This window comes from Ranitomeya variabilis, chromosome 4 (genome assembly GCF_051348905.1).
Source record: "Ranitomeya variabilis isolate aRanVar5 chromosome 4, aRanVar5.hap1, whole genome shotgun sequence".
Lineage (NCBI taxonomy): Eukaryota > Metazoa > Chordata > Amphibia > Anura > Dendrobatidae > Ranitomeya > Ranitomeya variabilis.
The window spans coordinates 26,175,872-26,197,999 of record NC_135235.1 but is presented as its reverse complement, the minus strand read 5'-3'; the positions used below and the strand labels follow the sequence as shown (position 1 = coordinate 26,197,999).

General features: G+C 46.0%; 1 protein-coding gene across 2 annotated transcripts in view; it reads left to right on the top strand.

Moving 5' to 3' along the window:
* The first annotated feature begins 5,041 nt into the window (after positions 1–5,041).
* LOC143769547 (NACHT domain- and WD repeat-containing protein 1-like) overlaps positions 5,042–22,128 on the top strand; it is a 44,734-nt gene continuing 27,647 nt past the window's right edge. Inside the window, exons 1-8 of one of the 2 annotated variants that reach the window (XM_077258203.1) lie at positions 5,042–5,104; positions 8,501–8,606; positions 15,947–16,053; positions 17,154–17,305; positions 19,843–19,948; positions 20,654–20,772; positions 20,851–20,934; positions 21,526–21,612. In XM_077258203.1, the coding sequence (XP_077114318.1) occupies positions 8,508–8,606; positions 15,947–16,053; positions 17,154–17,305; positions 19,843–19,948; positions 20,654–20,772; positions 20,851–20,934; positions 21,526–21,612 (754 nt within the window). In that variant the 5' untranslated portion in view covers positions 5,042–5,104; positions 8,501–8,507. Of the gene's footprint in view, positions 5,267–8,500; positions 8,607–15,946; positions 16,054–17,153; positions 17,306–19,842; positions 19,949–20,653; positions 20,773–20,850; positions 20,935–21,525; positions 21,613–22,128 lie in introns of both variants that reach the window. The other variant, XM_077258202.1, reaches the window with a different exon arrangement.

The window sequence follows — 22,128 nt, the reverse complement described above, 5'->3', positions numbered from 1 at the left end:
ATTCACTCGAGACGGGGGCCTGAAAATCCAGTGTTTGTGACAATGTGCATGACAGCGCACAAACACTGCCTCTGATCGCTGGTAAGATCATTACCGCCAGTCAGAGAGCCGCAGCTCCCAAGCTGTCAGATGACAGTACCAATCACAGGCGTCAGCTGATGGGACTATTATTCCCATCAGCCTACGCCTGCTGCCGCTAATAATAGCGACAGCAGGTGCAGCTGATGGAAGTATTCATCAGCTCACGCCTGCGCTATAAATTAAAAAAAAACAACATGGGTTTCCCTGTATTTTTGATAACCAGCATGTCAAAACTGACAGCGGTGGGCTGCAACTGTCAGCTTTAGCAAGGCTGGTTATCAAGAATATAGGGGTCCCCACACCATTTTTTAAATTGTTTAAATAACTAATTTAAAAAAAAAACGGCGTGGGGTCTCCTACATTTTGTACAACCAGCCAACCTAAAGCAGACAGCTGAGGGCTGGTAAGGGCCCCCCAGCCTAAAAATAGCAGTCCACAGCCAGCCCAAAAAAGGCAATAGGGGTTAATATTTGTAGGGTTGATGTAATCTTTGTATTGTCCGGTGACGTCAAGCCCATGGCTAAGTAATGGAGAGGCGTCTATTAGACACCTATCCATTACTAATCTTATAGTTATATTAATAATAATAATAATAATTTTTATTTATATAGGGCCAACATATTCCGCAGCGCTTTACAACTTATAGAGGGGACTTTTACAGACAATAGACATTACAGCATAACAGAAATCACAGTTCAAAACAGATACCAGGAGAAATGAGGGCCCTGCTGCTCGCAAGCTTACAAACTATGAGGAAAAGGGGAGACACGAGAGGTGGATGGTAACAATTGCTTTAGTTATTTGGACCAGCCATAGTGTAAGGCTCGGGTGTTCATGTAAAGCTGCATGAACCAGTTAACTGCCTAAGTATGTAGCAGTACAGACACAGAGGCTATTAACTGCATAAAGTGTATGAGAACATGATGCGAGGAACCTGATTGTTTTTTTTTTTTTGTTTGTTTGTTTTTTTATTAGGCCACACAGGGATAGTTAGGTTAATGCGTTGAGGCGGTAGGCCAGTCTGAACAAATGCGTTTTTAGGGCACGCTTAAAACTGTGGGGATTGGGGATTAATCGTATTAACCTAGGTAGTGCATTCCAAAGAATCGGCGCAGCACGTGTAAAGTCTTGGAGACGGGAGTGGGAGGTTCTGATTATTGAGGATGCTAACCTGAGGTCATTAGCGGAGCGGAGGGCACGGGTAGGTTGGTAGACTGAGACCAGAGAGGAGATGTAGGGTGGTGCTGAGCCATGGAGTGCTTTGTGGATGAGGGTAGTAGTTTCGTACTGGATTCTGGAGTGGATGGGTAGCCAGTGTAATGACTGGCACAAGGTAGAGGCATCAGTGTAGCGGTTGGTGAGGAATATGATCCTGGCTGCAGCATTCAGGACAGATTGGAGCGGGGAGAGTTTGGTAAGAGGGAGGCCGATTAGTAGAGAGTTACAATAGTCCAGACGAGAATGAATAAGTGAGACAGTAAGAGTTTTTGCAGAGTTGAAAGTAAGAAAAGGGCGAATTCTAGAAATGTTTTTGAGATGCAGATAAGAAGAGCGAGCCAGTGATCGGATGTGGGGGGTGAATGAAAGCTCGGAATCAAGGATGACCCCAAGGCAGCGGGCATGTTGCTTTGGAGTTATATTGTAAATAATCACACTGACATAATAAAGTCCTTTATTTTAAATAGAAAAAATATTTTTACTTTTTTAATTTAAAAATAACAAACACAGTTATAGTCACTTAAGGCTACTTTCACACTAGCGTTAACTGCAATACGTCGCAAATGCGTCGTTTTGCCGAAAAAACGCATCCTGCAAAAGTGCTTGCAGGATGCGTTTTTTCAGCATTGACTAACATTAGCGACGCATTTGCGACGCATTGCCACACGTCGCAACCGTCGTGCGACGGTTGCACCGTGCTGTGGCGGACCGTCGGGACCAAAAAAACGTTACATGTAACGTTTTTTGCTCCCGACGGTCCGCTTTTTCCGACCGCGCATGCGCGGCCGGAACTCCGCCCCCACCTCCCCGCACTTCCCCGCACCTCACAATGGGGCAGCGGATGCGCTGGAAAAATGCATCCGCTGCCCCCGTTGTGCGGCGGAGACAGCGCTAGCGTCGGGGACCTCGGCCCGACGTACTGCGACGGGCCGAGCCCGACGCTAGTGTGAAAGAAGCCTTACGCTCATTCCATTGAAGCCATGGTCTCCTGTAATAAAATAAAAACAACCATATCCCTCACCTGTCTGTCGTTCTGTTACACGCCGTAAATTATGTCTGGGATAAATAGTTTTCATCCTGAATGGTGCCAAGATGTGACTGCCCAGGCTGAGAATCACTGAGGAATTAATTGCTTTGAGCACAACGTCAGTGACATCATCGAGATTACCGCAGGACACCGAGGCCATATTTCCAGCCGGACCCCTGAACTACGGTGACCTTTGTCAGATCACCGCTAGCACCGTGAATCATTGAGCTCAGCACTACACTGTGAGACTTTTTTTTCACTGTGCTAGTGGTGATCTGACTGAGATCATCGCAATTGAGGGGCCCAGCTGGGAACACAGCCTCAGTGACCTGCGGTAACCTCGATGAGGTTACTGCTGGTGACTGAGGCTGAGCTCGCAGCATCTCATAATGTACCTCCATACCGTAAAGTGCTGCGGAATATGTTTGCGCTATATAAATAAAATTATTATCTCATTCTCAGTGGTTTTCAGCCTGGCACTGTCCAGGTGTAAAACTATTTATCCCTGACATGGATTATGGCGTGGGATAGAACGACAGACAAGTGAACGATATTGTTGTTTATTTTTATTAATTTACTTTTACAGGAGACTAGGGCTTCAGTGGAATGGGCGTTAGGTGAGTATAACTGTTTATTTTTAAATAAAAAAGTAAATTTTTTTTATTTCAAATAAAGGAATAAAGGACTTTATTCTGGCTGTGTCTTTATTTACAATATAACTACAGTATAGGATTAGCAATGGATGAGTGTCTTATAGAGGTCTCTCCATTACTAACCATTACTAACCCGAGAGCTTGATATCACCGGACAATCAACCCCACAAGGCAGCTCAGAGCGATGGTCAGGAACAGGGTGGAGCACAGCGAAAAATGCAGTGAGTAGGACGGCCATTAGAAGGCGTGTGAATGGCCAGCATAACAAGGGCCCATTATACTGTTTGGAGAGCTGTGTGGGGGGGCCCTAAAATAGTTTAATGGGGGCCATTATAGAGTTTACAGGACTATATGGGGGCCATTATACAGTTTACAGGGCTACATGGGGGCCATTGTACAATTTACAGAGCTACATGGGGGCCATTGTACAGTTTACAGGGCTATATGGGGGCCATTATACAGTTTACAGGGCTACATGGGGGCCATTATACAGTTTACAGGGCTACATGGGGGTAATTGTACAATTTACAGAGATACATTGGGGCCATTGTACAGTTTACAGGGCTATATGGGGGCCATTATATTGTTTACAGGGCTACATTGGGGCCATTTTACAGTTTACAGGGCTATATGGGGGCTATTATACAGTTTACAGGGCTACATGGGGGCCATTCTGGAGTTTACAGGGCTATTTGGAGGCAATTATACAGTTTAAAGGGCTGCATGGGGGCCATTTTACAGTTTACAGGACTATTTGTTGGCCATTATACAGTTTACAGGGCTACATGGGGGCCATTTTACAGGGCTATATGGGGTCCATTTTACAGTTTATAGTGCTGTGTGAGGTCCATTATACTGTGTGGGGACCAGTATACTGTGTGGGGGCTATCATACTGTGTGGGGACCATTATGCTGTGTGGAGGCCATAGTACAATGAGGAGGGCTGTGTCGGGGCCTTTATACTCTATGGAGGGCCATCATACTGTGTTGGGGCAATGTGTCATACTTAGCAGGGTGGAGGTAATGTAGGGTAATCAAACTATGCGTCTGGAGGGTGTTGTGTAGGAATTCACTCTGTATCATACTGTGTTTGGGGGGCACTTTTTTGTTCTCATACTTATGGGGGCCATAAAAGGGTTATCTTAATGCATAGTAACTCTAAGGGGCTTTGATAGTAGGAAAATTACTTTTTAAGGACTGCAAAGTTGTGACGTGCTCTTGTGTGATCCCACCAAAAATTAAACTTTTTATTTTGTGCGGAGACGGGGGAGCAATTGGAACTACTGCTTCAGGGCCCCATGATTTCTAAGCATGCCCCTGGCTGCTGCGCTGTTGATGTGACATCAGTATTACAGATACTCAATGGTGGACCCGGGGAGGGTGAAAATGCACAATTTGGGGTTTGTTTGTTTTTTAAACACATTTCAGCTGGGAATGGGTTTTCTAAAACTGGAAAACCCATTTAAGCGTGACTCAATCCAAAAACTGGTAGATTCACATAAATGACTGGGAGGTCCCATCCAGCTGTGAGCGCCTTGAAGTCACTATTTTAGTCATGGAGCTGTCGGTGGTGCATACGGCAAAGTAGCCGAGGAGTCACCGAGCTGCCAGGCATCGCCGGGTCTTTGGATAGGAGCTAACTCTTAATTATTGGAATACCCCTTTAATCCATGGCACCTCTTCTAGAACTTCTGAGGGGCTCCAGGAAAAAAAAACACAATGGTCATGGGCGATGCTGTAGCTTCTAGAAGTTGTTTTTTTTTGCCTCTGCTTTACATTGCATCTTCCCTGGTGGTCACAGAGGGGCTGTGGAGAGACACCATTAGGGGGCGCACTTTGCGTCTATCTCCCAGAATAAAGCCCAGAAGAGGTAGAAACAACGGTTTCCACTTTTTCGAGGCTCCATTATTTGACAATTGGACAAGTTAGTGCTGCACATTTTCATATCTAAATTCTAGAGCAACACGCGGGGGCAGATAAGGTGAGGGTTGCAGGGACGCCGAGCAATAGCGCCCCCCAAGGAAGCAGGTCAGACAAAATGGCGGTTTGGTCAGTCAGTCTCGTAGCAGCAGCCGCCTGCACTTCCGGGTCACGTGGATATTTACCTTCCGGGGCGCGGGGAGAGGTAACTATGTGGCAGGTTGTTGTGACATGTGCGCTCTGATCCCGGAGTCACCGTGTGAACGGCGCCGAGACCCGAGCACAGCAGTGCGGCCACATGTACGAGCAGACTGCGGGTCTACAGGGTCCGGGACCACCTCACATCTGCTGCATAGGAGTACACAAGGTGGAGACAGCCAACAGCTGAGGATTTAGCTCATCATAGCTGACATCTGTTCTATATATATCTATCTATTATCAATTATCTATCTATATCTATTATCAATTATCTATCATCTATCAATATCTGAGGATTTAGCTCATAGCTGACATCTGTTCTATATATCTACCTATCTATCTATTATCTATTGTCTATCTATTCTATATCTACCTATCTATTATATATCTGTTATATATATCTATCTATCTATCTATCTATTATATATTGTGTATCATCAATTATCATCTATCTATATTATCTATATATTATCTATATTATCTATATATTATCTATCATCTATTATCTATATATCATCTATTATCTATCATCAATTATCTATCATCTATCTATTATTTTTATTATCTATCATCTATTATCTATCGAACTATTATCTATTTATTATCTATCTTAGAAGAAAAAACTGAAGGCAACACTCCAATTGTTTCAGGTGGAAAAGAGTGAAAAAACTTTATTCTGCCCCACTCATCCTGGGCAACGTTTGGCGTGACAAAGGCTCAGGAGGAGCCGAAACGTTGTCCAGGATGAGTGGGGCAGAATAAAGTTGAGTGGGGCAGAATAAAGTTTTTTCACTCTTTTCCACCTGAAACAATTGGAGTGCTGCCTTCAGTTTTTACTTCTGTTTAGTTTGGCAAGTATTGGACTGTTTGCCTGGAGGCTTGGCACCCGCTGTGAACTATTGTGCTGTTCCCTTTTAAGGGTACCGTCACACAGTACCATTTACATCGCTACGACGGCACGATCCGTGACGTCGTAGCATCGTATGATTATCGCTCCAGCGTCGTAGACTGCGGTCACACTTTGCAATCACGGCGCTGGAGCGATGCCGAAGTCCCCGGGTAACCAGGGTAAACATCGGGTTACTAAGCGCAGGGCCGCGCTTAGTAACCCGATGTTTACCCTGGTTACCAGCGTAAACGTAAAAAAAACCAAACAGTACATACTTACATTTCGGTGTCTGTCCCCCGGCGTTCTGCTTCTCTCCACTGTGTAAGCGCCATAGCCGGAAAGCAGAGCGGTGACGTCAGACGTCACCGCTGTGCTCGCTTTCCGGCTGGCCGGCGCTCACAGTGCAGAGAAGCTGAGACGCCGGAGGACAGACACCGGAATGTAAGTATGTACTGTTTGGTTTTTTTACTTTTACGCTGGTAACCACGGTAAACATCGGGTTACTAAGCGCGGCCCTGCGCTTAGTTACCCGATGTTTACCCTGGTTACAAGCGAACACATCGCTGGATCAGCGTCACACACAACGATCCAGCGATGTCAGCGGGTGATCAAGCGACGAAAGAAAGTTCCATACGATCTGCTACGACGTACGATTCTCAGCAGGATCCCTGATCGCTGCTGCGTGTCAGACACTGCGATATCGTATGGATATCGCTAGAACGTCACGAATCGTACCGTCGTAGCGACCAAAGTGCCACTGTGTGACAGTACCCTTACTATAAATTATCTATCTTATCTATTATCTATTTATAATCTATCATCTATCTATTATCTATTTATAATCTATCATCTATCTATTATCTATCAATTATCAGTCTATCATCTATTTAAATAAAAGACAAATTGGAAAGCAGCACTAGTCGGCAGTATGTGATCGTCTGCAGATTCCACCTGTAAAGCCTCAGCCTCAGGAATGAACGTAGCGCACAGCAGTGTAGAAGCGACATTACTGTGCACGCGTGCCGTCGTGTGTTATTTCTTTTAACTGCGTCAAGGTTTGGAAACCATTACTAGAAGTGAGCTGCTCATTCTCTGGTGACTGATAGGAAGCCGCCTGCTCGCTATAATTCACAGTATAGAGTAAAAAGCGCCAGCGATGTAGCCACCAAAAGAACAGCAGCAAAGTCTCCTCAGGAGAACGACTGCTGGCATTTTCCTGAAGCGGCGCCACCTGGGTAAATCCAGCAACTTCGCCGGCATCTTGAAGGGAACCTGACAGTAGGATCAACCCTCCTCAGCCATCTATATGGGCATGTAGGTCATAGGGAGCTGAATAAAATGATGCCTTGATATCTGTGATCCGATGTCTTAGTCCAGAGAAATCCAATTTTTTCTTAATATGCAAATTAGTTGTTAATATCTACGGGCCGGACATAGATCTTCCTGAGAATCTGCCTCCAGGGATTATTTTTAATGAAAGGAGGCATTACCAGTGTGAACATGTAATGACTGCCAGCCTGCGCTCCTGGTCTACATGTCTCATACTGGTAACGCCCGTTTTATTTATAATAATCTCTGGAGGCAGATCCTCAGCAAGATCTATGTCCGGCCCATAGATCTTAACAGTTCATTTACATATTAAGAAAAATGTGGATTTCTCTGGAATAAAACATTGTATCACATTTATGAAGGTATCATTGTATTCAGCTTCCTATGACCTTCATGCCCATATAGACTGCAGAGGAGGGTTGATCCGACTGGCAGATTCCCTCTAGAGACTTCTTATTCACAAAGCCTTACATCAGTGTGATCCGGGCTTCATCCCCGTCGGGATCCTCACTGTCACCAACCTCCTCGTATTGCTGGTAGTAAAAGGCGAGGCCACCGAAACCTTCCTGGTCAAAAATGCATTTTCCGTCACTGAGAAAATTAACTCTGACTCTTTATGTAAATGAGGCTGCAAGTTCCCCGAGGGCGGGACGATCCTCCATCGCTCCTAAGCTGACTCCACCCCAATGGGCTTGTTTGACCTCAGTGCCACTACATCGCTGTTATCAGCAGTTGGTCAGTGTGTGAGGAGAATTGATACCGTTGCCAGGTGTTGTCCCGCCCCTTGTGCACCTGCAACCTCATTTACATAAATATTTTGTTTTCACAGTGATTTTCCTGGACTCTGCTACCTAAATGCTAAAAGTAGGCAACATCCTTAAAGGGATAATTTGCATCCTATTTAGGATTTGTTTAAACCCCCCATCAAAAATAGCATTTAAAAGCTGCATTGAATGATCCAGTGTGAACGTGGTCTTCGTAAAGCTATTTGCTCATAGACTGATTTATTGCTGGACCTGTGTTCATACACATTAACTGGTGTAAAAGAGCAGCACTGTGGTGTAAAGTAGAGGGGAAAAACTCCAGCCATAGTCATTCATATGTGCAGACTCCTGTCATTTCTGCACTTTCGCAGTTATTCTCCATTGTCTAATACAATCTTTACTCCTCGCAATCTTCTCTTAGGACCACAATGGCCGCTCTTGAGCTCCGAAAACTACGTAAGAAGCTTAGACAGATCGAGACCTTAGAGCATCTTCCTCGGGATCTGACCCCCAGCGAGAGCACAAAGGTGACGTCCGCAGTCCTCACCTGTCCTAGACCTGCCCTTCACCCGCCCCCAATGCAGAAGCCTCCTGCCCCATCCTGTGCCCCATCCTCCATCCTATTCTGTGCCCCATCCTCCGCCCTATTCTGTGCCCCATCCTCTGCCCTATTCTGTGCCCCATCCTCCGCCCTATTCTATGCCCTATCCTCCGCCCTATTCTGTGCCCCATCCTCTGCCCTATTCTGTGCCCCATCCTCTGCCCTATTCTGTGCCCCATCCTCTGCCCTATTCTGTGCCCCATCCTCTGCCCTATTCTGTGCCCCATCCTCCGCCCTATTCTGTGCCCTATTCTGTGCCCCATCCTCTGCCCTATTCTGTGCCCCATCCTCTGCCCTATTCTGTGCCCCATCCTCCGCCCTATTCTGTGCCCTATTCTGTGCCCCATCCTCTGCCCTATTCTGTGCCCCATCCTGTGCCCTATTCTGTGCCCCATCCTCTGCCCTATTCTGTGCCCCATCCTCTGCCCTATTCTGTGCCCCATCCTCCGTCCTATTCTGTGCCCCATCCTCTGCCCTATTCTGTGCCCCATTCTCTGCCCCATCCCCTGCCCCATTCTCTGCCCCATTCTCTGCTCCATTCTCTGCCCTATTCTGTGCCCCATCCTCTGCTGTTGTGATTCGGTTATTAGGCTCCCCCAGTGGTCGCTTATGGTACTGGTGTCTTGTGAGCTTTTCACCTGTTTCTATCAGGATGTGGGAGTTTCCTATTTAGCCTTGTTCCTCAGTCATTCCAGTGCCGGCCATCAATGTAACCAGAGTCTTTCTGTTGCATGTACCTGCTCCCAGTCTGCTGACCAGCTAAGTTGGACATTTCTGTCCTTAGTCTATTTTTGTATGTTTTGTCCAGTTTGCAGTTATGTGATTCTCTGCAGCTGGAAGCTCTTGTGGGCTGAAATTGCCACTCCGGTGCCATGAGTTGGCACATGAGTTTAAGGTAATTTCAGGATGGTTTTTGATAGGGTTTTGTAGCTGACTGCGAAGTCCACTATTGTATCCTTCTGCTATCTAGTTAGTGGGCCTCGCTGTGCTAAATCTGTTTTCATACTACGTTTGTCTTTTCACCTTAACTCACCGTTATTATATGTGGGGGGCTACTATCTCCTGTGGGGAATTTTCCTCTGGAGGCAAGCCAGGACTGTGTTTCATCTATTAGGGGTAGTTAGTCCTCCGGCTGGTGCGAGACGTCTAGCGAAAACGTAGGCACGTTCCCTGGCTACTATTAGTTGTGTGTATAGGTTTAGCATCGCGGTCAGCTCTAGTTTCCATCACCCGAGAGCTTGTCCGTTTTTCTATGTTTCTGATGTTCCCCTGCCATTGGGAACCATAACAGTATGGCCGGCCTACATGTTTAATCTATGGGCTGAAGCAGGAGAGAAAAAGGAACTGTGTGGAATTTTTTTTTTTTTCTCTGAAGTTGTACTCCAGCTCTAATTGCAGTCTCCTGCTTTCCTCTCCTCTTAACCCCTGAATGGCTCAGATTTTATCTGTTGAAATATGGATCTCCAGAGTCTGGCTACAAATTTGAATAATCTTGCTGCTAAAGTTCAGAATATACAAGATTTTGTTATACATGCTCCTCGGTCTGAACCTAAAATTCCTTTACCAGAGTTTTTCTCCGGAGATCGATCTTGTTTTCTGAATTTTAAATACAATTGTAAATTGTTTCTTTCTCTGAGATCTCACTCTGCTGGAGATCCTGCACAGCAGGTTAAAATAGTGATTTCATTATTGCGGGGTGACCCTCAAAATTGGGCATTTTTATTGGCGCCAGGGGATCCTGCGTTGCTCAATGTGGATGCGTTTTTTCTGGCCTTAGGGTTGCTTTATGAGGAACCTAATTTAGAGATACAGGCTGAAAAGGCCTTGATAGCCCTCTCTCAGGGGCAAGATGAAGCCGAAATATATTGCCAAAAATTTCGAAAATGGTCTGTGCTTACTCAGTGGAATGAGTGCGCTCTGGCGGCAAATTTCAGAGAAGGTCTCTCTGATGCCGTAAAAGACGTCATGGTGGGGTTTCCTACGCCTACGGGTCTGAATGAGTCCATGACAATGGCTATTCAGATTGATCGGCGTTTACGGGAACGCAAACCTGTGCACCATTTGGCGGTGTCTTCTGAGAGGGTACCAGAGAGTATGCAATGTGATAGTTTTCTGTCTAGAAGCGAACGACAGAATTTTAGGCGCAAAAATAAGTTGTGCTTCTATTGTGGGAATTCAACTCATGTTATATCAGCATGCTCAAAACGAACAAACAAAGTTGCTAAATCCTCTGCTATTGGCACTTTGCAGTCCAAGTTTATTTTGTCTGTGACTTTAATTTGTTCGTTATCTTCTATTGTTGCGGATGCGTATGTGGATTCTGGTGCCGCTTTGAGTCTTATGGATTGGTCCTTTGCCAGGCGCTGTGGGTTTGATCTAGAGCCTCTGGAAGTTCCTATACCTTTAAAGGGTATTGATTCTACACCATTGGCTAGTAACAAACCACAATACTGGACACAAGTGACTATGCGTATGACTCCAGACCATCAAGAGGTGATTCGCTTCCTTGTACTGTATAATCTACATGATGTGTTGGTGCTGGGATTGCCATGGTTGCAAACTCATAACCCAGTCCTTGACTGGAAAACAATGTCTGTACTAAGCTGGGGATGTCAGGGAAATCATGGGGACGCACCTTTGGTTTCCATTGCTTCATCTATTCCCTCTGAGATCCCGGCTTTTTTGTCTGATTATTGTGATGTTTTTGAGGAGTCTACTCTTAATTCTCTTCCCCCTCACAGAGATTGTGATTGCGCCATAGATTTGATTCCTATAGATTTGATTCCTGGCAGTAAATTTCCTAAGGGTCGTTTATTCAATCTGTCTGTACCTGAACATGCTGCTATGCGAGAGTATATTAGGGAGTCCTTGGAAAAAGGACATATTCGTCCTTCTTCGTCTCCTTTAGGAGCAGGGTTCTTTTTTGTAGCCAAAAGAGATGGTTCTTTGAGACCTTGTATTGATTATAGACTCTTAAATAAGATCACAGTCAAATATCAGTATCCTTTGCCATTGCTGACAGATTTATTTGCTCGCATTGAGGGGGCGAAGTGGTTCTCTAAGATTGATCTTCGCGGTGCGTATAATTTGGTGCGAATTAAGCAGGGGGATGAGTGGAAAACCGCATTTAATACGCCCGAGGGCCATTTTGAGTATTTGGTAATGCCTTTTGGTTTGTCAAATGCCCCTTCGGTCTTTCAGTCTTTTATGCACAATATTTACCGTGAATATCTGGATAAATTCATGGTTGTGTATCTGGATGATGTTTTGATTTTTTCGGATGACTGGGAGTCTCATGTTCAACAGGTTAGGAAGGTTTTTCAGGTTTTGCGGACCAATTCTCTGTTTGTAAAGGGTGCAAAGTGTGTTTTTGGGGTTCAGAAGATTTATTTTCTGCGGTACATTTTTTCCCCTTCTTCTATTGAGATGGATCCTGTTAAGGTTCGGGCAATTTGTGACTGGACACAGCCGACTTCTCTTAAGAGCCTTCAGAAATTTTTGGGCTTTGCTAATTTTTATCGTCGATTCATAACTGGTTTTTCTAGCGTGGTCAAGCCTTTGACTGATTTGACTAAAAAAGGTGCTGATGTGGCCGATTGGTCTCCTGCTGCTCTGGAGGCCTTTCGAGAGCTTAAGCGCCGCTTTTCTTCTGCCCCCGTGTTGCGCCAGCCTGATGTTTCACTTCCTTTTCAGGTGGAAGTTGATGCTTCCGAGATTGGAGCGGGGGCGGTTTTGTCACAGAAAAGTTCAGATTGTTCAGTGATGAGACCTTGTGCGTTCTTTTCTCGAAAATTTTCGCCCGCTGAGCGAAACTATGATGTTGGTAATCGGGAGCTTTTGGCGATGAAATGGGCATTCGAGGAGTGGCGTCATTGGCTTGAGGGTGCTAGACATCAGGTGGTGGTCTTGACTAATCACAAGAATTTGATTTATCTTGAGTCGGCCAGACGTCTGAATCCTAGACAGGCGCGCTGGTCGTTGTTTTTCTCTCGGTTTAATTTTGTGGTCTCGTATCTGCCAGGTTCTAAAAATGTGAAGGCAGATGCCCTTTCTAGGAGTTTTGAACCTGATTTCCCTGGTGATTCCAAACCTACGGGTATACTTAAGGATGGGGTGATATTGTCTGCTGTCTCCCCTGACCTGCGACGTGCTTTACAAGAGTTTCAGGCGGATCGGCCTGATCGTTGTCCGCCTGGTAGATTGTTTGTGCCGGATGAGTGGACCAGTAGAGTCATCTCGGAGGTTCATTCTTCTGCGTTGGCAGGTCATCCGGGAATTTTTGGTACCAGGGATTTGGTGGCTAGGTCCTTCTGGTGGCCTTCCCTGTCTCGGGACGTGCGTACTTTTGTGCAGTCTTGTGATGTTTGTGCTCGGGCCAAGCCTTGTTGTTCTCGGGCTAGTGGATTGTTGTTGTCCTTGCCTATTCCTAAGAGGCCTTGGACACACATCTCTATGGATTTTATTTCTGATCTCCCTGTTTCTCAGAAAATGTCTGTCATCTGGGTGGTGTGTGACCGTTTTTCTAAGATGGTTCATTTGGTACCTTTGCCCAAGTTGCCTTCCTCATCTGAGTTGGTGCCTCTGTTTTTTCAGAATGTGATTCGGTTGCATGGTATCCCGGAGAATATAGTTTCTGACAGGGGATCTCAGTTTGTGTCCAGATTTTGGCGGGCGTTTTGTGCCAGGATGGGCATTGATTTGTCTTTTTCGTACTAATCAGACCTTGGAGACTTATTTGAGGTGTTTTGTGTCTGCGGATCAGGATGACTGGGTCACCTTTTTGCGGTTGGCAGAGTTTGCCCTTAATAATCGGGCCAGTTCTGCCACTTTGGTTTCCCCTTTCATTTGCAATTCGGGGTTCCATCCTCGTTTTTCATCTGGTCAGGTGGAATCTTCGGATTGTCCTGGAGTGGATACTATGGTGGACAGGTTGCATCGTATTTGGGGTCAGGTGGTGGACAATTTAAAGTTGTCCCAGGAGAGGACTCAGCATTTTGCTAATCGCCATCGTCGTGTTGGTCCTCGTCTTCGTGTTGGGGACTTGGTGTGGTTGTCTTCCCGTTTTGTCCCTATGAGGGTCTCTTCTCCTAAGTTTAAGCCTCGGTTCATCGGTCCTTATAGGATTTTGGAAATTCTTAACCCTGTGTCTTTTCGTTTGGACCTCCCAGCATCCTTTGCTATCCATAATGTTTTCCATCGGTCGTTATTGCGGAGGTATGAGGTGCCAGTTGTGCCTTCTGTTGAGCCTCCTGCTCCTGTGCTGGTTGAGGGTGAATTGGAGTACGTGGTGGAGAAAATCTTGGACTCCCGTGTTTCCAGACGGAGACTTCAATATCTGGTTAAGTGGAAGGGCTACGGTCAGGAGGATAATTCTTGGGTTTCAGCTTCAGATGTTCATGCCTCTGATTTGGTCCGTGCCTTTCATAGGGCTCATCCAGATCGCCCTGGTGGTTCTTGTGAGGGTTCGGTGCCCCCTCCTTAAGGGGGGGGGTACTGTTGTGATTCGGTTATTAGGCTCCCCCAGTGGTCGCTTATGGTACTGGTGTCTTGTGAGCTTTTCACCTGTTTCTATCAGGATGTGGGAGTTTCCTATTTAGCCTTGTTCCTCAGTCATTCCAGTGCCAGCCATCAATGTAACCAGAGTCTTTCTGTTGCATGTACCTGCTCCCAGTCTGCTGACCAGCTAAGTTGGACATTTCTGTCCTTAGTCTATTTTTGTATGTTTTGTCCAGTTTGCAGTTATGTGATTCTCTGCAGCTGGAAGCTCTTGTGGGCTGAAATTGCCACTCCGGTGCCATGAGTTGGCACATGAGTTTAAAGTAATTTCAGGATGGTTTTTGATAGGGTTTTGTAGCTGACTGCGAAGTCCACTATTGTATCCTTCTGCTATCTAGTTAGTGGGCCTCGCTGTGCTAAATCTGTTTTCATACTACGTTTGTCTTTTCACCTTAACTCACCGTTATTATATGTGGGGGGCTACTATCTCCTGTGGGGAATTTTCCTCTGGAGGCAAGCCAGGACTGTGTTTCATCTATTAGGGGTAGTTAGTCCTCCGGCTGGTGCGAAACGTCTAGCGAAAATGTAGGCACGTTCCCTGGCTACTATTAGTTGTGTGTATAGGTTTAGCATCGCGGTCAGCTCTAGTTTCCATCACCCGAGAGCTTGTCCGTTTTTCTATGTTTCTGATGTTCCCCTGCCATTGGGAACCATAACACTCTGCCCTATTCCGTGCCCCATCTTCTGCCCCATTTCCTGCCCCATTCCCTGCCCCATCCTCTGCCCCATCCTCTGCCCCATCCTCTGCTTCATTTTTTGCCTCATCCTCTGCCCCATCCTCTACTTCATTCTCTGCCCCATCCTCTGCGTCATTCTCTGCCCCATTCTCTGCTCCATTCTCTGCTCCATTCTCTGCCCCATTCTCTGCCCCATCCTCTGCTTCATCCTCTGCTTCATTCTCTGCGTCATCCTCTGCCCCATCCTTTGCTTCATTTTTTGCCTCATCCTCTGCCCCATTCTCTGCGTCATCCTCTGCCCCATCCTCTGCGTCATTCTCTGCTTCATTCTCTGCCCGATTCTCTGCCCCATCCTCTGCTTCATTCTCTGCGTCATCCTCTGCCCCATTCTCTGCTTCATTCTCTGCCTCATCCCCTGCCCCATCCTCTGCTCGATTACTCCAGTTTTTGGATCTTCCAGCAGTATCTGGGCCATACATAGTCACATGGGGTGCAGCGGACATAATTGACGACCACTTGAGGTCTAGTCAGTGTGGAAGAGCCTGCAAGCTGCGACAGCTGAACAAATAGCCTAAGACAGGCCAGTAACACCTTACAGCATTCTACTTTTGGGGTCTGGCGAGACCTCAGAGCATGGTACACGTCTTTTTGGAGCACTTTTCATTTCATTTGGACCAATTTATCTAATAAAGTGAATCTACCCAAGATGAATCAGATCACTCAGATCACATTCACTTCAATAGGAGCTGAGCTGCAGTACCGAGAACGGCCACTACATGGTGTATGCTGCTGAGCTATCCTGGCTCCGTACACTTTGTACTTTCAGAAGTTTGGTGGGTGCCAGGATTAGGACCCCGACTAACCGGATGTTGATGACCCGCTCTGAACGTACGTCCTATCTCCATCCTGGACAACCCCTTTAACAGGAGCCTTCCTCTTAATAAATTTGGTGCATTTTTCAGCATCCCGTGGGCCACAAACCAAAATCAACACCAGTTATTAGGTATTAGCAATGACCCCTTCCTTTATTTAGGTTGCCCGAAAACACGAGCTGCGGAGACATGTAGAGGAATTGTTATCTCAGATCATCGAGGAGGAGAAGCCCAAGGAGGAAGATGTGGAGACGAGTGAAGAGTGCAGGTACGTCAGGGGGTAAAGTACCGTCATCCAGAATGAGGGTCACATTAGTCAGCGAGGGTTTGAGGATCCGGACAACTTTGAGTCCAGTGTCAGTGTCCAACTGTCCCATAAGGAGGCGAATGTCTGCTGGCAATCACAATTTTATTAAAGGGGTGAAAATTATGGTCAGGCCCCCAGTGATCCCAAAAAGGGGGGCTTTAGATCTGAGGATGAGACTCTACAGTTGTGCATGAAGACACTGGGAACATCGCTCCGCCATCGCCGACAGTCATACGGAGCGTGGAGCGAGCATGTGCACCTCCGCGTCCTTCAGAGGGGGCTTTGCAGATCCAGATTCTGTTTCTTGGGATCGCTGAGGGTCACATTGGTCAGGCCCCAGTGATCAATAAGTTGTCTCCTGTCCATTCTTTCAATTTCAGACGTTTTACCATCGACGACATTTGGGCCGTATCCCATAAATGTGTTAGATGCTCAGCTGTTTCCGTAACTCCCATTCATTATCTGCCGGTGGCCATCTCCTCAGGCAGGACCCCCGTCTCTGAGCTAAGACCCACATCTATGGCATATCCTTTTGGCGCCATGGTTGTATGTGGAGACGTAGAAGGTTTGGAGCTCTGTATCAGATGCCATCCGAGCCCTATAAAGTTATATTAGTAAATGAATCAGCCCTGATTACGGGATCCAGCAGCCATGTAATGACAGCGGGGGGATATATCCGGTATCAGTGACTCTCGTCCTGGTGCGTGCTGTGGGCAGGCTATAATCATTATGCACGTGGACTGGGATTTGTTACCAGCCTGTGCCCCCCGCTGTATAGGGAATCCGGTGTTGATTCCCTTCATTAGCGCAGTCAGGGGCTCGTGCCAGACAGCTGCTTCCTCCATATTACCCGTCGGGAAGCTTCAGCGTGAAGTCGCAGTGACGTCCATCCCTACGACTATCACTGTAATCACATCGGCGGTTTGTTCTCGCCATTAACCCCAGAAGGGACAAGGGGCGCAGGAAGTTCCCGTGGGCATCCCGCCATTCCTTTTTGGTTGTGATCCTAGTTCATGGCCCCCCACCCTGATACATACATGCACACTTTGTGCTTTCTTCAGCTCTTGCAGAGACACTTCATTCTCCTCGGACCCTGACATCCGGTCGACCCCTGTACCAGCCGCAGCGTCTAACCGGAAAAAGCAAAAAACGGTCACACAACTACAGACAGCACCTACAGATGAGACGCCGGCCCCCGCGGGACCACTGACAGGTTTGTTAAATATTCAGTTAAAGGGGTTGTACGTCTTCAGCCAAGTTATTAAAAATTGTGTTCAGCTTTCCCAGTTGTGTTAGTACCTGGGAAAGCTGGGTGTTAATATGGCCGCCATTACAGACCTGTACATTGGGTAGCACTGTGTCTGGCACTGCAGCTCAGTCTCTTTCAGGGGAGTAGGACCTGGTTGCAGCCACTACTGCATGAACAGTACTGTGCCTGGTAAACAGGAAGGGGGCACGGTGTTCGTTGTTTGCCACAGCCCCTTTCGGCAACTTCAATCTTTGCCTTCCGTCTTCATCGAGGGACTGTGTGCTAAAATATTGAAAATATACTTTTTTGATCATGATGTAATCCCAAATTATTTCACAAAGTGTCCTGATTAAAATAGATCTGTCATTCGATTGTACAGTATAAACCGCATGCACTAAATAGAACTCTCAGACCTGATGGGGCCGATGTACTTACTGTGAAAATACATTTCAGAAGGACTATATAATCCTGATTTCAGAATTGTATGAGACCAGCTAAAGAGTGGGAGAACTCATGAGTCCAGGTGTATTCGATCTCCTTCCATCCAGCCATTTACTGACGGGGACACAATGGGTAGAATGTGCTCGTCATGTACGGTCCGGCCATCACTATAGCAAATAGGGATTTTCATATAAACCGTATGATCCCTTCATCAGCTGGGATCTGTCTAAGTGCAGTTATCAGTGCTATTGCGTGCATGTGGGATGTGGAGACAGATGAATAGGAGGGATCAGATCCCGAGGAAAATGTAGAAAGCGGGAACAGAGGAGTTAGATTAGTGAGTTGAGGTGATAGGCTAAACTAACGAGATGTATATTTAAAGGACACTTAAAAGGTGGGGGCTAGGTATATTTAAAGGACACTTAAAAGGTGGGGGCTAGGTATAAGATCGTGCGGGGTAGTGCATTCCAGAAAACTGGTTCAGCATGAGAGAAGTCGTGGAGACGGAAGTAGGGGGCTCGGATTAAGGAGGAAGTTAGTCTTAGATCAGTTGCACAGGTAGCATGGTAGACAGATCGAGTAGATGTAGGGTGGTGCAGAACTGTGGAGAGCCTTGTGGGTGAGAGAGATAAGTTTGTTTGTATTGTACTATCTAGTGGATGGGTAACCAGTGTAATGACTGGTACAGGGTGGAGGCATCGGTGTAGCAGCTGGACAGAAATACAACTCTAGCTGCTGCATTTAGGATGGATTGGAGAGGAGAAAGTTTGGTTAGCGGGATATTGATTAGTAGAGAGTTGTAGTAGTCCAAGCGAGAATGAATATGAACTACAGTAAGGGTATGTGCACACGTTGAGTATTTGGATGCAAACTTTTCTTGAAACATTCTCTCTTGTTATTCTGGCATGTGGCAAATATTAATAATTATGATAATCCTAATTGTCCTAAAACGGGAAAGGTTTATTCTGATTTCATGTCAGATATGAGAAAAACCTGCAGATGTGTTTTTATATAGTGGATGGAAACTTCTTGTTTCAACTGTATACCCGACGTCTTCTGAATCAAACCACCATATTGGTTGTAAATATAAGATGGAAAGGTATACACACACAGAATATAAATGACATTTAAATAATGGCTGGTGGTGTGATGCATAGAGTACATAGATCTATCATGTATATATAAAGACAAAGGAAAGTAAGCAGAGTGTGCCAAAAAATGCTCCAAGGTGCGACAGGATTAGAATCTCACAAAAAATGAGCAGATCAAGGCGCAACATTAAATAACAACCACACATAACCATAATATGTTTATGCTACAAAAAAGCAACAAATACGCAGTAAATCATTTTTAAACTTGTGGTTTTATAGCGCTGTTGTCTGACTTCATTGAAGTTAATGGGTGAAAAAATGCAAAACAATGAAAGAAATGACACCTGATCAAATCTGTAAGTCAGAAGATTTAGTTTCACATAGAGACATGATGTTAGAGACGGCGGACAGATACCATAAGATGATTTGTCCTATAGGGGTGTTGAATAGGGAGAAGAGGAGGGGGCCTAGGACAGGACCCCCAACAGTAAGGGGAAGAGGGGAGGAAGAGGAGCCAGCAAAAGATACAGTGAAGGAGCTGTCAGAGAGGTAGGAGGAGAACCAGGAGAGAGCGGGGTCCTTGAGACCGATAGAGCGGAGCATAGTGAGGAGGAGCTGGTAATCCACAGCAAAGAGATCCAGGAGAATCCGCAGTGACCAATCTATTTTCATAGTAAGTACACTAGTTTTATCAGGTCTAGCAGATCTGTTTGGTAACGTGCAGTTTGTATTTTGGAATCTGGTGACAGTAAATGTTTTTCAATACAAAGCTGTAAATTGCATTTCTCACCTTGTGTAGCCCTGAGTATAACGGGAGCCGCGTAAATGATGATAATGGACATCTTCCCTTTATGTTTACTTCTCTTGCCCCCTTTGTTCTTCTCCTTCTGCTTTCATTTCATCCGCTTCGACACATTCACGGTGTTAACCCAAATTTTTCACCATTTTATCTTTTCTTCCATCTGCCAGATCGGTATCCACTGCAAAACTCACAATTCTCGGTTGACAGCTTGGAAGGACACAGTGATCTAGTGACGAGTGTTCTCATACATGACACATACGTGATCTCCGGGAGGTGAGACGCGCAGATCATCAGCCTCATCACACTGTGCAGAAACTGCCATAATAATAATAATCTTTATATAGCGCTAACATATTCCGCAGCGCTGTCCCCATTTGGGGCTCACCATCTAAATTCCCTATCAGTATGTCTTTGGACTGTGGGAAGAAACTGGAGGAAACCCACGCAAACACGGGCAGAACATACAAGCTCCTTGCAGATGTTGTCCTGGGTGGGATTTGAACGCAGGACTCCAGCGCTGCAAGGCTGCTGTGCTAACCACTGAGCCACCGTGCTGCCCCACGGCACACCTTTCTTTAAAAGTCTCTGGGGTTTTTTTTAAACTTTTTTTTTTAGTTACTTTTTACTTCTTTTTCTTAGTTCCCATGTGGACTTCAATATTGCATGTTGCAGTATTTAGTAAAAATAACGATCTGCTATGAAGCCCAACCATGAACCATGATGCCCTGTATGGTGCGGGCTCAGCTCTTGAGGCCGCTCCATAACTCCCACACCCAGCGAATGACCTACATGTACGTCATGTGTGGGAAGAGGTTAAAGATGGGTGTTTTGGGATCAGGGGATGGTCGCCTGTACTCTTCCCAGTATTATACACTCATCCACATCAGTGATAGGAAGCTGTCTTCCCCCACTTATCTCTTGCCCTTTGCCTCCATTTTTCCTTTTTTCCATCCCTTTATACCCTGCTTCTTGGGACAGCTGGGACACCTCAGTACGTGTATGGGATATTCGGTCCCGGTCGGAGGTCAGGACGCTGTGTGGCCACACTGGAGCCATCACCTGCTTGGTCATGGTCGACCTGGATGACACCAAACTACGTAAGTGACCCCTAGACAAGATGATGGGGCGGCGTCTGGACCAAAAAAGTGAAGGATATTTTTATTTTTTACTTTTAGACTCAGATCTTCTACCTCCTGGAGAACATTTTGTCTGCAGCGGATCGTCTGACAGCAGCATCAAAGTGTGGAGTCTGCGCACAGGTAAAGGTGGCGATCCCAACTCCTCCGTACACGTCAGCGCTGTCTGCGGGCCGAGCGTCCATGGGTTTTCACAAGAGCAAAGTGAGACAACATCTGACACCCGATGGCTAGCTGTGCGGCATAAATCAGCAGCTTCAGCATGGCGGCTTTCCTGGGTGATTTTTCCATTTTGGAGCATTCGTTTTTTCCTCCACTTCCAAGAGTCAATTTTTTTTTTTTTTTACATCGACATAACCATTTGAGGGTTTGGTTTTGTAGATCTGCTTGCTTAATGGAGGGGCTGTCTAGGATTAAGAATAAGTGTCTGGTTTTTTGTATCCAGAAACAGCTCCATTCTTGTCTATGGCTGTGTCTGGGATTGCAGCATTCAAAGGCATCAGGCTAAGTTGCAGTACCAGGCACCACCTATGGTCCGTAGTGGCGCTATTTCTGGAAGAAAGCAGGCACTTTTTTCTCTAATTGTAGACAAATTCTTGAACTCAATGTGCACATGGGATAAGTGTCCGGAGATTGTCACGTCCAGAAGATACCGCAGGCCGATGTCTATGCTTTGGGTGACCCAGCAGTGATTGTTGTCTGCTTTCCTCCCAGGTCAGCCTCTCCTCAGTATATACACGTTCTCTGCAGTGTCCGCCATCACTCATATACCACATACAAAGCTGCTGATTTCTGGCTCAGGTGAGTCTCGCCAGTCACTGGTCCGTCATGATCCCTTTAAATCAGACTTCACAATGGGCCGTTCATTTCAGCCACAATAAAGGAGATTTACATTCAGGGGTCCAGAAAAGTTGGGTGCAGCTGTCCCAGAAGCAGAAAAAAAGTAATGTATTCTCCACCACTTTCTCAAAAAAGACGATTTGAGGCCTTTTTGAATTTTTTTTTTTTATCATTATTTTGGAGTTTAACTTTAATAACACTTCTTAAAAGAACGGACTAGAAGGAAGGAAACTTCTGAACACTTTATATAGAAACGGCTTCTTACTCATCCTTTACCTGCTCTGCAATTACTCAAGAAACCACAAGGACACAATTATCGGTATGATCCCTTTCTTTGTGTCTGCTTCGCTGCCTCCTGCAGAATAGAAGGAAATATTTTAACTTTTTTTTTTCGACTGTTGACATTAACCCCTTCACGATAATCCCGGTTTTTGTCCCGCAGATGTTGAGTGCGGTCACATGGAACTGAGCCTGCGC